General features: G+C 37.7%; 1 protein-coding gene across 5 annotated transcripts in view; it reads right to left on the bottom strand.

Moving 5' to 3' along the window:
• PPP2R3A (protein phosphatase 2 regulatory subunit B''alpha) overlaps positions 1-16,683 on the bottom strand; it is a 153,217-nt gene that overhangs the window by 93,821 nt on the left and 42,713 nt on the right. For 4 of the 5 annotated variants that reach the window (XM_023620966.2, XM_023620969.2, XM_023620967.2 and 1 more), the window contains one exon: positions 73-339. In XM_023620966.2, the coding sequence (XP_023476734.2) occupies positions 73-339 (267 nt within the window). Of the gene's footprint in view, positions 1-72; positions 340-2,768; positions 3,374-16,683 lie in introns of those variants that run through there. The other variant, XM_003363164.5, reaches the window with a different exon arrangement.

The raw sequence follows: 16,683 nt of genomic DNA, 5'->3' as shown, positions 1-16,683 counted from the left end.
AGAGGCAGTCAAGAGAGGGAGGTTGGGATTGACAGAGAAAGGCGATCAGACATCATTTAGTAGTTATATTACCTTTGCAATCTTTCCCATTTCATAAATGTCTGCTTTCTGATCTTCAATATCCATGAAAGCAGTTTCAATTCTGCTTAGAGTCTGTTCATGGTTACTGCAGGCATCTGGGAGTCCTTCAGGAAAGTAGAACCGTGGAATGTTTATGGACAATGGTGCATTCACAACATTATTCACATGGGGAACAGGGGAGAGAGGTCGGGGACTACTTGGAAGGGTGGCTGGAGGTGGAAGTGGTGTTCCAGGTTTCTTTTCTGTTTTATTTTGAATCTGGAAGGAAAATGTAATTATGAGACACAAAAATTCTAAACAGCCTTAGCCACCCTCGAAAAGCATGAGTATTATAGGAAGACAAGCTTTATTCACATAAATATGTGATGAATATAATTTAATCTCCTACTTTTGTTATATATGGCCCATTTCTCATATGTCAATATCTGACATTAATACAGAGTGGAGTCTGCTCATATACTAATACTATTGGGGATATGAAGGCCAACTGGTCACACCAAGCCTTTGCTGCAGTATCAGGATGTCACCATATAAAGCAATAATCAAGGAAGAAATGGCAGAGAGAGAAGCGATGCCAATGAAATATGAAAAACTTAGAAAACAGTGATGGCTTACTAGCTCTGTGACCTCAGGAAAGATAAATAACCTTTTAGAATTTCAGTAACAAGCATAACCCCTACTCCCTGGAAGGCTGTTGCGAATATTAAAGGAAATCACAGGACGCAACATGGGTAAAAGCTTCAGAACAGTGCTGGGCACAGATACGTCCTTATTTAAGAAAATGAGTCACAAGGCCAAAGGGGGTTCTCAAAGATTAGATTAAATATAACTTGGCACAGTCCTTCAGATTCAATAATAATTAATCATTTACATTGGTATAGCAATTTAAAGTTTATAAACCACTTTTGATTTAACAAGTTGATAATCTAAGTAAAGATTTCTCTCTGCCTTAGTGCTAAATCTGCAAATATTATTACATAGGCTTATGAGTCAATAACAGTAGAAATTGTTCGTAAATTTCTAAGATAAGGCATATAATTCTTCAGGGGCTTTACCTAGGTCATTTACACTAGTGTCATTTCCTTTTTATTATTCTATACTCAAAGAGATTTGTAAGACTTCAAGTATACAATCATCAAAGTTCTTTTTTTTGTTTCCCCTGGTGTGACATCCAGGGCAGTTACGGATAAATTCAGGGCAGTTATAACCATAGGACTAAGATCACTGGTGCCAGTGGGGATGAAACCCAATAGTCTAGTGAACACACGCTACTGGAGAAGCTTTAGAGCGAGGCCTTCAATGTTAACTCTACAATTGTGCTTTGCAGAAGTAAGTGACATTCAGAACAAACCCTGGCTACCTAAGTTTTTATCTGAATGGGAAAATATTTGATTATATAATAGTCTATTCTACTTTCCTCAGTGTATTTCTTAACATGGAGCAATCACTAATAGACAAATATTTATTAATTCACTGGTTAATTCCATATTTAATAAAATTGATGTTAATATTTAAAGGGAAAATAAAAAGAATGCATTTATTTTGAACTTTTCAATTTACTTTTCATTGAGTTCAATAGGAGACATATGATTTAAACCTTAAAGTAGTTTAAGGTCATAAACCTGACCATTTACAAATATTAGAGAGTGAAATATAGTAATATAAATTTTGCCAAATTTACTGGCAAGTTTAGCATCTGCTCACTTTGAATAAAACTGTTTCATTCAAATCTAGGAATACCATTAGAATAGAATTAGCTGGGTAAAGTATTTCAATTCTCCACTTCAGTCTTTCCCTATAAACACAGTATCATTTACATAGTCATTCTGAATAGTATCCTTATGCTATTAGTCACTGTCGCATTTCCAATATTTGACCATTTTTGACCTATTTAAAAAAAAAGCAATTTCATATGATTCACCCAAATAATGTGAAATTATTCTGGGTCAGAATAACAATGAAACTACAGTTTCTTGCTGGATTCTGGAAGGCCATCATTTGTGCGGCCCTTGATTTATATTATACTCAGTGTTAGGCAACTTGTTTGGTGAGACACTGGCCCTAAATTTGCAAGCAATGAAGCATTGACTCGGCAAGTAGTCACTGCAGCAGAAATGACTCCATCTCACAGCCTGCTGAGGGAGGACATGCCTTAACAATGCAGAAGGAAGTGCCATCCTCCTTACCTACATACATTAGATCACGAACACAAGACTGTCTATATACAAAAATAGTTCCCCCTTCAAAAAACAGATTACCAGGATCAATACTCTTTTTTAGAAAACATTCATTACAGATGTACGTATGTTAATACAGTCTATTGATTCTAAGTGCAAACAAGGCTTTTAATACAGAAATTCTAGTTTCTCCAACATATTTCTGTTAAACGTTCTAGTATTTTCCAAGTAAATCGTAAAATATTTGTTAAGTTGTACGTATTGTCTCTAAAACTGGATTCCCTCTCTACAAGAGAAAAATGTGAGTACTGTACTTCAGGTCCAGAAGGTCTATTTTTAAACCTGTTGGAATCTCTCTACAAATAGCTTTCTGCAAATAGCTGAATAGAGGACACAGATTAATTCCTTGATCTAATATCAAGTGAGCTGTAAAATTATTTGTAAGTTAGTTCACTGGGTGGTTTTTATTAGTAATAAAAATATTTTAAAAGAAACACCCAAGTTTCAAACCTGTGTCTGCTGAAATGACTTCAGCCGCTTCTTAAACCGAGACGGGAGAACAAAATCACAGCCCCTGGCCAGGAAAGCTAACTCTCCCCTTAAGTCCGGGTCCCTTCGTAGAGATGTTTCCTTGATCATCATCTTTGAAAAGTGGATATTTACTTAGCAACTGTCCAGCACACTTCTGAAGATAGTCAGATTTAATAAGTTGTCAATCTTGTCAGGTAGAAAGGTATTTTTTTCTTCTTATCTCCCACAGAAATTAAGTTCAAGCATTGTGCTCTCCCAGCCTCCAGGGACCACAATCCATGCTTGGACTGACATGCAGCTGGTTCCCAGATACAGCCTGTGGCTTCCAAGACCTGCTCATAATTTTCAAGTTAGAAACACGGCCTGCAGTGGGCCTGACGCTCCTCGTAGGTAGCTTTATGTCCAATTGACCCACACATGTTGAGAATACAGAGCCTTCTGGGAAAGGAAGCACCCACTACTCTGAGCACCAAAGTTAGAAACATTACAGCTGGACCTAAAAATAGTGACTTCTCAGATAATGCTAACTTCTTAAACTCAGAGTATGTGAGGTGTCAATCCACATAAAACAGTTTCCCCTCCAACTAGAAGAGAAAGAACATGAAGAGCATTTTTGATTTTGCTATTTAATATTTTATGAAAAAAGAACAGGCTGCACTTCAAATTTGAAACCATCGTCTTAAGAATAGTTTTTTTCTTTTTTGCTTGATGGGAGACAAATAACAAAAATCCTCCAGATATACCCAATCAAAATATGGAGAAAAACAAACTTTCATCCTCACATGGTAATATACAAAGAGATTTGTTGGTCTCAGATTTTAAAGTCAAATCCCTTTTTTGTCTGTTTGCAGAAGACTATCTTAGTTATCAAACATAGTTTTTGGAAGTGACTCTGGATCTGGATACATTTGAAAATTTATTGTCGAAGTACTGGCTAAGAAAGTGGAACAATTGAATGCAGTAAGAAAGCAGCTTTAGATACATACGAGTCAAATTTGGCTACAATAAAGGTACAAGAGATGATTAAATAGCAATGACATAATACATCCTGAATTTGAGACCTTTTTTTAAGGAGCTTTAAAGTCATCTTAGATTTTTAAAATATTCCATTATTTTATCATATATTAAACATCTGCCTCACAGTTATTTACAAGTGAATCTTTAAGTATTCTCTCATATTTACTATTTAGATTTCAATATTTGTTTTCAATCAGCCACATTATTCAATCAATATTTTCTACTTCTAGAAAATGTAAACCAAACATAATTACCAAATAAACCCCAAAACCAAAAATAGCTTACAACTCTCTTCTATTGAATCTTTGTCTAATTTAGTGGGAATCTAATTCTTCGGTTTTCCATCGTTTCCTACAACTTAAGTTAGCTTTTTTCCTTGATTTCCTTTCAAGACATTCTGACAACACTTTATAATGTGTACATTGGGCTTAGATGTCTAAACCTGTGGTTTTCAAATTTCTTCTTTCTTTTTAAGCTTGAAATTTTCCACTCATACAAAACCTTACCTGCAATTGTTCGATGTGCTATGGTTGAAAGAGGATTACAATTAATGCTTCAACCTGGGGCCTTCCTTTTCCCCCCAATTTTCTCTCACTGGGCTTACATGTTAACTCTTTGAGCAAGATAGCTTTCCCATATTTTTTTCCTTACACTCTTGCCTAGAATACTCTTTTCCTCCTTCATTATTTATTTCCAAATTAAAACACCAAAAAAGTCTGTTATGAATGCAACTAGGTCTTTAGAGTTATGATTTAATATTTTTTCAACTAAACCGTATCTTACGTTGTATTCCCCCCTCTTCCCAACTCCAGCCCATGGCTTCAGGGGGGTGACTTTTCATCCCCTTCCTGAGAATAGTCTTTCCCCTCAAATTATGCACACTTTAACCATCCTTCAAAATCTGACTCAAATTTTATCTACTTCATGAAGGTTTCCCTATTTAAGCCCCTTTATTGCAATTCTCTTAATGAAATACTGTAGAATCTCTCTTAATGACTTTCACTTAATTCTCTGGATTAGCCAATGTTCTTCATTCCTCCTGTAAAAAAGAACCACCAATGCCCAGGAAACACTGATTCACGGCTAATAGTTTAGTTTCTGTGATGCTCTCAGATTTCTTACCTCAGTAACTGAGCTGTATGCTTTCTAAGAGTTGGTTGTGTTTGTCCCCACTTGTTTATGCTGGTTGTACTTTTTACAGTAATTATTCGGTTCAATTACTTATTACATAAATGAATGAAATATGTGTAGAAAAAAACCAGGTGTTTCTAAAATTCCTAAAATTGAAAAAAAAAAAAAAAAAAAACCCCAGCTAAGTTGAATGTTTTATAAAGACTCAGCAAAGGAAAACTACTACTAAAAATTTTTTGCTATAAAATTAGGTGTGGGTGAGATAAAGGAAAAAAAACATTAAAATCTAGAAGGTGTCTACATTCAAATTGCTTCAGTACTAACTTAAGCTCCTTCTTTACCTTAAAGAAACTGAAACTGGAAATGAGTCAAAATGTATTGAGTGTGACTGATTAAAGAAAGATGTCACGGAACTTCAATTTCCAATTATGATACTCATTCTCAAAGAAAAGGCTTCGGCCGTGCATCAAAAGATCTGAATAAATTAATGCTGTGAGTTAAAATAAAATGTTGAAGATACACATCTTACAGTACACACACACAGAGTTTGTGATTCCCTACTGAGTAACTCTCAATCTCAATCATGTTCAGGTAAAAAGGCTTCAACTGCAGTATTTTATAATCTAGTAATTATTTTCCAATAGAGTCTAAACTCTTGAGGGTAAGGTCAATTTTATAGCCATTTCAATCACTCAACAAATATTTTTCTGACCACTTATTATGTGCAGATGCTTTGCTGGGTGCTGAGGATATGGAGATGATAAAGAGGTGGTCTCTTCTTTTTCTCATTGTACCTAGTACAATGTTGATTTGGAGCAAAGGACAACAAATACTTTCATTTCATTTACTTCTCATAAATCTCTGAAGTTTCAAAGTCAGAAGAGTGCTTAAAAGCCTGTTCTGCTATACCCTTAAGCAAGAAAACATTTCTTTATGTCTTTTGATGATGAGGTAAGCTCTAAGTTTTTATTGATCCAACTTCTTTCCAAAAATTCAGAGGAAGAAAAGACTAGGCCCCATAAAGGGACTGAGGAAGGAACTGGTCTGTGGCAATGAGTTATTGATGGAGAAAGACTATCAAAAGGTTGGTTTATTTGCTTTTTACTTATGTACCTGTGTTTGCATGAAAGTATACCTGCTTGGTTATAGAAAGGAGCTGAGAATGTGAGTTACTTTCAAGAAGTATGTGATAACTGGAACATGGTAGCAAAAAACCTGGTTTTTAGAGTGACCTCTTCTTTACTGGGAAAAGATCAAATATATGGAATTTCACTACAGATGCAAACATGGCCTATGATCTACTCTCTTCTCTATCTTGATCATAGAGAAAGTACAATCCACGGGTCTGGGTATTGGAAGAGAAAAGCTGTTATTTGGGTGATAGGTTTCCCCTGGAGGGACTAGAATGAGGAAGAAGAGAAAATCATAAACACATAGTTTATAAATTCAATTTGAGAGGATGGAAAAGCTGTGGGCAGTTACAATGAAAGAGTTAACTGTAAGGGTCTTCCCAATGTCCTTCTGGAATAAATCATGAGATCTTTTTTCCTGCTCTCTGCAGCATATATGAAGTCCATCCTAAGAAGACAGTGAGCCAACAGGAGGTGTTTCCTGCATAGCTACCTGCATCTCTTCTTGGACTGCAGAGCATTCATGCACACACCCTGTCTGAAGACACAGGTTGTCCTGCCTGGATCATGTGCTCAACATGGGTCTTCAGGGTAACTGTGTTAAGAGAGCTTGACTAGAGGATGAAAAAGGACTGGCGTTCTCTTGTGGGGATGACCGGGATATATCAGTCATTACTTCAAGATCCACCTGCGTGGATTGGGGTTCCTTTCCCGCCTTACCACTCCATATAAGTTCCCCCAGAGCAAACATGCTTGAGCAAGGGGATAATCTTTCTCAAAGAGAACCAGCTGGGATGGGTTCTTGGCTACAGGGTTTTATATGTTCCCCGGCAGGGTTAGATGGAAGAGAGGCTGGCTTCTCTGCTTTGACCCTAAAAACTGAAGAACTTTTTTAGGATAGGCTTCAATAATATCAGGCAAGAAAAGATGCTCCCTTACCATGTCCTGAAAGACCTAGAGAACTGAGGAGTGAGTCTAGAAAGAGCCTGTACCCTGAAGGAAGGTGAGATGGGAAAGGAGATAGAGGAGAACAAAACCTTGCATGACACCCAACTCATTCCATTTTTGTAGAATTTATTATTTGAGGCTTAGTTTGAAACTCAGGATGGATTTTCTAGACGTTCCCAAATCCTCTCCTAATTCCCTGAACTTCCCTGTTTGAAAATGAAGACCATAGTGATACACAATATTCTCTCTCTGGAAAGAATCAGCTCTATGGATGGTTTTAGAAAAAAATGGGTTGATTACACAAGATAAAGAAAATTTTGAACATTTGCCTGAAGAAGTAAATCACTTATTTTGACTTGTGTAAAACTGCTAAACAGTTAATATTGTACATGCAATGTGTTTTGCCAAAATAAGTCTAGCCTTTATTTTATAAACCAGCACGTAAAGTCATCCACCAGCCTCAGCTGAACATGTCTATGGAGACTGAGATGACAGGATCAACCAAGGTCTCAGAGTTATGAAGCCCCGTTTGGATAATCCAGGCAGCAAAGCTTAGAAAATCTGATAGAGACACATAGCACAGCAAGTCTGGGAAATCAGCTCTGCTGTGTGAGGACCTGTGTTGAAGAGAGTGTTAGAATCAAGTCTATAAAGACAGCAGAGTCACTCTGAAGTGACACCAAAAGATTTTGCTCAGAAGATGCTACAGGAGAAAAAGTTACATATTAAAGAGGAAGTTCTGCTGCATCAGGAGGGTACTTCTGGTTAAAAAAAGGAAGCTAGCTGTTTTGTAAAACTTAAAAGGCTAAATCAAAAGCCTTTTTCTGTCCACACAAAAACTTGTACATAAATGTTCACAGCAGTGTTATTCATAATGGCCAAAAGTGGAAACAACCCAAATGTCCATCAGCTGATGAATGGATAAATAAAATGTTGTATATATTCATATAATGGAATATTACTTAACCATAAAAAGGGTCAAAGTACTGATACATGACACATTATGAATCTTGAAAACATTATGCCAAGTGAAAGAAGCCAAACACAACAGATCACACATTATATGATTCCATTTACATAAAATGTCCAGAATAAGCAAATCTATGGAGACAGAAAGCAGATTAATGGTTATCAGGGACTGGGGGGATGGAGGAATGGGGAGTGAGTGCTAATGAATACAGGTTTCTGGGCAGTGATGAAAACATTCTGGAATTAGATGGTGCTGATGGCTGCTGAACCTTGTTGAATATACTAAAACCTACTGAATTATGCACTTTAAAATGGTGAATTTTATACTATGTGAGTTATATCTCACTTTAAGAAAAGCTTTTCTCACCTTGGCTCTAACTAGCAGAGTAGTTAAAAAAGGAATAATTTGGAATCATAAACTTTGTTTAAAATATCACTGCAAATAAGCTTTAAGAAATTGACTATAAACTAATTGATTAGTCAATCTTAAACTTTGATATCCTTCTCCTTTATGCTTTAACTTGGTGTTTTCCCATTGTTGTTTAATTAATAGCCTGTTTTGTGTTATTAATGTCATTTTACTGTTAAATAATGAAACACTGGAGTGGGGGAAGGAGGCTGGGTGGTGGTGGTGATCTATGGTTTCTTTGCTCCTAGTCTAGTCCTCTAGCCTTAACTTCATTGGTTGCAGCAAGATAGGAGATGTAATAAGCATTTTTGTGACTTGCTTCAGTTGCCTCCAAATGCTAGGAACACATTCCCTGACTAGTAACAGAAAGTATACAGATACTGATATGGCTAGCTGGATAGCTAAAGGTCTCCGACTGCTTCAGTTTTCTCAGTAAAACAGGGAACAGGTCATTAGCTGAGGGCAAGAATAGAGATGTTGAAGACAGAGAAGAAAGAAGGCATGAAAGAGTCATTTGCAGAATAGGAAAGTGAGGGACTAGGGAAATGCAGCTGGACTGCCAGACAGTACTAAAGGCCTGCTGAAGGTTAGTGGTCATCAATTGAACACAAGACCACTCAGTATGGCTGTGTGATCTTCTCTAGCCAAGGTCACCTGAACAAATAAAAGCTCAGGGTAGACAGAGAATACACTTTAACTCAAGTTGGAGTTTTTCTAGGTGAGTACCAATGAAATGAGGGCAAGGTAAGGAACCTGGGAGTATACTCAGGGGAGTGATTTTAATGAACTATCGCAGCGGTTCTCAAACAAGATCAAGCATCAGAATCACCTGAAGGGCTTTTTATACCACAGATGGCTGGGCCTCACCCTTAGAGTTTCAATTTAGTAGGTCCGGGCTGGGGCCTGAGAATATACATTTCTATAAAGCTCCTGGGTGATGCTAATGTTGTGAGTTTGGAATCAAACTTTTTTTTTTTTTTCGGTGAGGAAGATTGACTTTGACCTAACTTTTGTTGCCAATCTTCTTCTTTTTGGTTGAGGAAGATCGTCCCTGAGCTAACATCTGTACCAATCTTCCCCTATTTTGTATGGGGGACACTGCCACAGCATGGCTTGATGAGTGGTGTGTAGGTCTGCACCAAGGATCCAAACCTGCAAATCCCAGGCCACCAAACTTAACCACTATGTCCCCAGGCCAGCCCCAGGAACCATATTTTTAAAATCACTGACATAAACATAGGACCAGAGAATGAGTAGCTGAAGAAGGGCAGAGGACAAGCTCACTGGAGGAAAGATCAAGGTACTGAGATGCTCGTGTTTTGGCTGCCTCATCTACTGAAGACTCACAAGAACTGTAGCAAAAGAAGCACTGGGAAGTGTCATAGAGCCAGGAGCTAAAATCTTCAAGAAATAAGGGAAGTGGCCTGGGGGTGGCAGATGACTGCAATCAAGAGGGCTAACGGGTAGTGAGTCTGATGACGTTAGTTCAAAGTTATGGGACTGGGACTGGTTTCAGGAGTGTAGGAAAAAGAATAGTCTGGAAGCAGCAATGAAATGCAAGAACATTTATTGCCCCCTCCAGACACAACGGGATAGAGAATGGAGTGGAAAAGAAGAGAGCCACCATTTCACATGACTATAATATCCTTAGGGAGAGATGGGTTGCAGTTAGAACAAGAAGGTAAAGGGAACGTTTAGAAAAGAATTTGATGACATAGGAAATTTTGCCAGTGAATGATCATGAGTTCAAGAGAGGATGCTGAAAGGATTTCAGGAGTTGGGAGGGTTGGACATAGATTTAGAAATGGGGATGTACAAGAATAGAGTGAGGAGGAGAGTGATGATCTGAATTCCTGGACTTCTTGTGGTGACTCATGTAAACAGGGATGAAAAGCATATTAGATTAGTCCTGATGGTCTTAAGGCAAAGAGTGGCCAAGCTGCGAGCGCTGGGCAGACCTGTGAGGGAGGCCTGAGGGCTTTACGGAAGCAAGTTGAGCTCTGGGAGCTCCTTTTCACTCCTGCCAAGGAGTTAGGAGGCTAGGGAAGGCTATACTAATCAGGAGCACCTGGATATCTGAACTCATATCTTACTTCTAGAGGAACATGCATAATTTGGAGCATATTTACCCCCAAATTTTTTGTGTGCACACAAACATATTAGTAACAAAAGGCGATCACATTGGTACATCTGTTTTGCAGTTTACATTTTTACCTACCTATTTTATCTTGACCATTTTTCTACATCAGTAATCCATATCCACCATGTTCTTTTGAATACAGGTGGGACACATCTTGAGATAACCGATGTTGATTAATTACAAAGGACAGAGATGCAAGAGGATCTGATCTCATAAGCCATTAAAGGTGGAGGGAGAAATATGGATTGAACTCATTCTGCAAATTCATATTTGCCACTGGCCAGATTCCTTTACTTTTATTAATCTACTTGGTTGTAAATGAGTTAGGAGGAAGAATGGTTTCTATTGTATTGCTGAGTATCTTGATTTCTATTCAAAAATTCCCAGCACTGAACCCAAGAAACCATCAGTACTATAAAGGTAGGAGAGAAGAAAAGTTTTCCCTCAGTGACATGACTGGTTAATCTTAATGAAGGCATAGATATGAACCTAGAAAGTAAAGAGAGAAAAGTGTTTATTAAATGCACCAGAAGAAACTTTTAATAAGGTTTCTAAAGTGTGCTTTGCCATAATTTTATCTAAATTTATTTTTGTAATTATTCTGCATTTAAATGTACATATGAAATTACACAATATCTAAACTTCAAAAAACCCCAAAATGTTAGATCATTAAACTAGGAAGGCCTTTTATTCCCCCTGGAATGGTATCTCAGACATAAATTCCTGCTAAGAGTCAGAAGAAAGGAGAGTCCTAGTAATAGCACAAATCCCGTCCACTTTGAAAGATTTCTCTGACCCTCTTGGGCATCCAAAATCAAAAAAACAATTGTGCTAAAATTAAACAGCCAGAAAAATTCTTTTCCAACCTAAATCCATGGGGATGAAGATGGGGACTTTTAAGAATGGGAAAAGGACAATGAAATGTGTAGGTATTGCTTAAATAAAAAGAATAAATTTTCAGAATTTAAACAAACAGCTAGTATGTGAAGGTGCTACAAAAGGGCCTTGGGGTGCAGTGGTGAGCAAGAGGGCACCCTCTCCTCAAAATGCCTACAGTCTATAATCAAGAGATTTCCAGAGTCAGCCCCAATGGCCTAGCCGTTAAAGTTTGGCGCGCTCTGCTTTGGCAGCCCAGGTCTAGTTTCCAGGTGTGGAACGACACCACTCATCTGTCAGTTGCCATGCTGTGGCAGCGGCTCACAGAGAAGAACCAGAAGAACTTACAACTATACACAACTATGCACTGGGGCTTTCGGGGGCAAAAAGGAAGAAAAAAAAAAGAGGAAGATTGGCAACAGATGTTAGCTTAGGGTGAATCTTCCCCTGCCAAAAAAAAAAAAAAAGTTTGACATTAAAAAAAAAATTTCCACCCTGCAAAAAGGTAAAATGATCCATATATACTTTTACTGGGGTGCTCCTCTCTTGCCAGGAAAAGTGATGGGACCTTCCCTAGAACACCATAGATTTTTAGGTGTTAAAAGCTAGAGAAATTAGGAGGCCAAAGGTCTGGGAGATATATTTGAGTCTTGCTGAGGTACCACCCTCAAGTCCTAGAAGGGCACCCTGATGTCAGGTCCTCTTGCATCCATCCTTGAGAAGCAAGGGAAAGAGATGACTCTCAGGCAAGAGGGCAGAATATCCATTTGGGAAGGGGGCAAAGCAAGCAAGTAAAAATGCCTTTATTTGATTATACATTATTTATTTATTTATCTAACACATAGTTATTTAATGCTAAATAAATAAAGCCTCTACCAATAGAGGCTAGTAGCCCAGACACAGAAAACTGAGCAGAATTCACAAATCTCCCTGCATATTCTTATTTTTTTCCTGAGGAAGATTGGCCCTGAGCCAACATGTGTGCCAATCTTCCTCTATTTTGTATGTGGCCACAGCATGGCTGCCAATGAGTGGTGTAGGTCCATGCCCGGGAACCGAACCCAGGATGCTGAAGTGGAGTGTGCCAAACCTAACCACTAGGCCATGGGGCTGGCCCCCTGCATATTCTTATTTTAACATTTCATTTTTATTAGGTATACATTTGGGAGCTGGAGATCACATTTTTGGGAGCCTGAAGTGGAAAAAGAGAAGGTAAGGTACAAATGAGGTTGTCAGACTGCCTGCTTAAACTGACTTTAAAACTCCAGAAAACTGATGGGAAACTGGTCCCACCTTTCTTACCCTTTACCTTGTTAGCATGGATTCTACTAACTTGGAATTCCCTTTATACTCTCTAGAAGGAAAGTTCTGTTAAACCAATTTTTGTTGCCCTTGATCATCAAGATTAGACTACTACAGAGCTCAGGTTTGGAGAAATAATGGATTCATGATACATATCTAGTCTTCTTTACTGGATTCCCCTGGGACCAAAGGCTTGTATTTCTAAGATAGATGGAGAGGATTAAGGTACACTTTGATGTCTTGGAACAGAAGGGAAATGGTCCAAGCCATTGTGAAAAATAAACCTCTAACCTTAGCATCATTAACACTGCGACAATGACAACAGCTAGGACCTTAGGTAAATTAATTGAATAATAGTATTGCATCCATATCTAAATGCTCCAGAGAAACTCCCTTGACTTCCGCAAGCCAGGATGTCTCTCTCCCTCTACCGAGCTCCTGCAGCACTTCACTTCTCTCTCATAGAATCGATTCTTTCTACTTTGCATCACAGTAAATAGCTCATCTTCCCTATTAGACTGTGGGCCCACAAAGGATTGTTATGTCTGATTCATCTTTATTTCCTACTGTGCACTATATAGGACAACCGCAGAGTTATGAATGCTTAAGTCATTTAGAAACTTTTTTTTTTTTGGTGAGGAAGGTTGGCCCTGAGCTAACATCCATTGCCAATCTTCCTCTTTTTGCTTGAGGAAGATTGTCCCTGAGCTAACATCTGTGCCAATCTTCCTCTATTTTGTATGTGGGACACCACCACAGCAGTGCTTGGTGAGCAGTGTGTAGGTCTGCACCTGGGATCCAAACCTGCAAACCCCGGGCCACTGAAGTGGAGCGCATGAACTTAACCACTATGCGATCAGGCCAGCCCTTAGAAACTATTTTTAAACATTTTAGCAACCTCCATTTTGCATACCAATAACGTATTGACTACACTGAAATATACTGTTAAGCCCAAGATGGAGCTGCTCCTGCCTGGGGTGCCATGTCATCAGACTGACAAGTTTCATGTCCCTGTAAATACTCTGCTTGACCAGAAACACAGTATATTCAGTCAGTCAATGCCCAAATGCCAAGCCAACTCTGGGCGTTCTCACCCCAAACAAGGGTGACGACTATGTGGCCCTGGCCAATCAGATATTTTCTGTTTTTCTATTCCTTGCTCTTTATTCTTCATCCTATAAAAGCTTCTTGCCTTCTGCCCCATTTTGCAGTTCTCCAAAAGGAGACTGTCCACTTCATGAAGTATTAAATAAAGCTTGTTTGTATCACCTAAGTTGTCTTCTTCAATCATTTTTTAACTATAAATGATCTTTACCACATTACTGAAATAGGTCCAGTTGAAGTCCACACTTGGCAATAGCTTGACAATAGTTTTACTCTTTAATCTTGAAATTAATAAAGCTCTTTCTTAAAAACCAAAATTTTAATTTGTACCTTTTAGCAATTCAGACAGGTTTCCCCCTCAATTAGCTGAAATTTGTAAGGTTTCACTAGACTTAAACGTTACAGTACAGCTTTTTAAAAAAAATAATCTTCCTCTTTTTTTACCGTAAATTCTTCCTTTTTCACTGAAGAATTCTCCCTCTGCCCACTATTATTTCAACTTAGGTAAGCAGTAATGGAAACTTTTTCCTAGCTTTGTTTTGACTAAAATGAAGAAAAAGAAATACTTTTCAAGGGAGGCTAGGGTTTGTTATTTTAACCCGTGTATAACAGCTACCAGGCTATTTTGCCCCATAAGGCTAAAAACAGACCAAAAATGACCGTAATACCATGTCCTCGTGATAATAAAACACAGAATTAAGATTTCATTTATTACATGAGTTACTAAAGCAGTATAGTTTCTGTCTTTAAAAAAATTATATTATCTCCCATGTCAAAACATGTCCTCAGTAATTCACTCATTAATAATTAAGAAGCCCTTAGAGACCTCAGCCACATGCCCTTGTCCTCCTCCACCAGCTGTTTTCTTATTCCTGTTCAACTTACTTTCAGGCCTACCTGCACACTTCAGCTATTCCAGAACCTATAGGGTTGCTTCCCGTCACCTATAGGCTTTGTGAAAAAACCATGTCCTGGACATTCATCTGCTAGCCAATGACACAGACAACACAGTGAGAAAGTAGACATGCAGAGTAAGGAAAAAAGAATGGGGACTAAGACATGGGATGAAAAGGAAGCTATTTTAAGTGGAAAAATCAGAGATAGATGGTGACTGGAGAGGAAAGGGAGAAAAATTATGTGGATGAGAACCATGATTAGAACTCATATGAAGGATTTTGAAACTGGGCTTATTTATTTTTCTATTTCTATTGGTACATTGTTTGACTGTCATCAACCACTGGTAGTTTTTGCTATTGATATTTAATGATGTTTCCTAGATTTCCAATGCCTTTAACAAAATATCACACTTAACCTTATCAAAAATCTGTTTTGTTGCTCTACCGTGAAATAATATCTAGGAGTCAGTAAACTTTGTCTGTAAATGGCCACACAGTAAATATTTTAGGTTTTAAAGTCTGTTCTTATTAACTACTCAACTTAGTAGGTGGAGCACAAAAGTAGCCAGAGACTGTAAGTAAATGAATGGGTGTGGCTATGTTCCAACAAAGCTATTTATAAACACAAGTGGCAGGTCAGATTTGGCCCATGGGCCACAGGTTGCTAACCCCCGATCTAGACCAACATCCTCTTTATCAGTCTCTCAATACCCTCCTAGTATTTTCTATTTGACTTCCTCTCCCAATACAGGCGTGACTTGTATTTCTGGACAACAAATATCTGGACAAGAAATACTGCTCAGTCTTGAGAAATTACTTTGAAATACATATTAAAATATTAATGACATATAATATTGTCAAGTCAATCTTTCTTCTCAGGGATGATCACCAATGTCCTATAAAAGCAATTCCTATGTGGTCCATTATGTAAATTTTTAAAGGAAAACGTTTTGAGCAATTGGTAAATTTTCAACTGTCCAAAAGGTTAAAAAAAAATAAAAGCCTTAAAATGTATTATTCTTTAAAAAAAACATTACAATTCTTAAGGAAAAAAAAATACTGTGCGACGACTCTGCTTAAAAGCCTATTTTAGCTCTCCACTCTCCTAGAACAAACTCTTTAGCATAGCATACAAGGTCGTTCATAAGTTGGCCCCAACCAACCTCTCCAATTTTATTTCCTACTACTTTCTGCTCATTGTCTATGTAACAATAAAAACATGACAAACAATTCTGTCTCGAGACTTGCAGGAGGAGCTAAACACCAACCTCAGGGCAGTGGCTACTTCTGGAAAGAGGAGAGGATACTGGGGAGGTGAGCCCTAGGGATTTCAACTATATCTGAGATGATTTTTTTAAACAATGATGATGATGATAATGAAAATAATAAATAAAGCAAAGACCTGAAGCAAATACGGCAAAAAGTTCAAATTTGACAAAGCTAAGTGGTGGATAACAAGAGGACTTTTTCTATCATTCAACATACTTTCCTATTCGTTTAAAACAGGGGTTGACAAACGACAGTCTGTGGGCCAAATATGGCCCACTGCCTGTTTTTTATGAGTTGGAGCTCGGAATGGTTTTGCATTATTAAAGTGTTGTTTTTTAAAAAAAAAAAAAGACAAAGAAGACTACATGAGAGACCTTGTGACCCACAAAGCCTAAAATATTTACCATCTGTCCCTTTATAGAAAACGTTTGCCAACTCCTGGTTTAAAGAATTTCATAAGAAGAAAAGAAAGATTAAAAAAAAAAAAAAGAACAAGTAGGTAGGCAAACGGAGGCTAGGAACAACGGTTTTTTTTTTGCATTAAGTATCTTCCTGAATTAAACATTTTATATTATGTCTAAATTAGTTTTTCATGAATTACTTTTTCAACTTTTATCAAGAGGAAATCTCATCAAATTTTATTCTATTCTATAATATTGGAACTTATTTAAAAGACTGATGGGAGAATCTTTTAATAAGATTT

Source organism: Equus caballus, chromosome 16 (genome assembly GCF_041296265.1).
Source record: "Equus caballus isolate H_3958 breed thoroughbred chromosome 16, TB-T2T, whole genome shotgun sequence".
In the NCBI taxonomy this organism is placed as follows: domain Eukaryota; kingdom Metazoa; phylum Chordata; class Mammalia; order Perissodactyla; family Equidae; genus Equus; species Equus caballus.
This window is presented reverse-complemented; position numbering and strand designations above follow the sequence as displayed.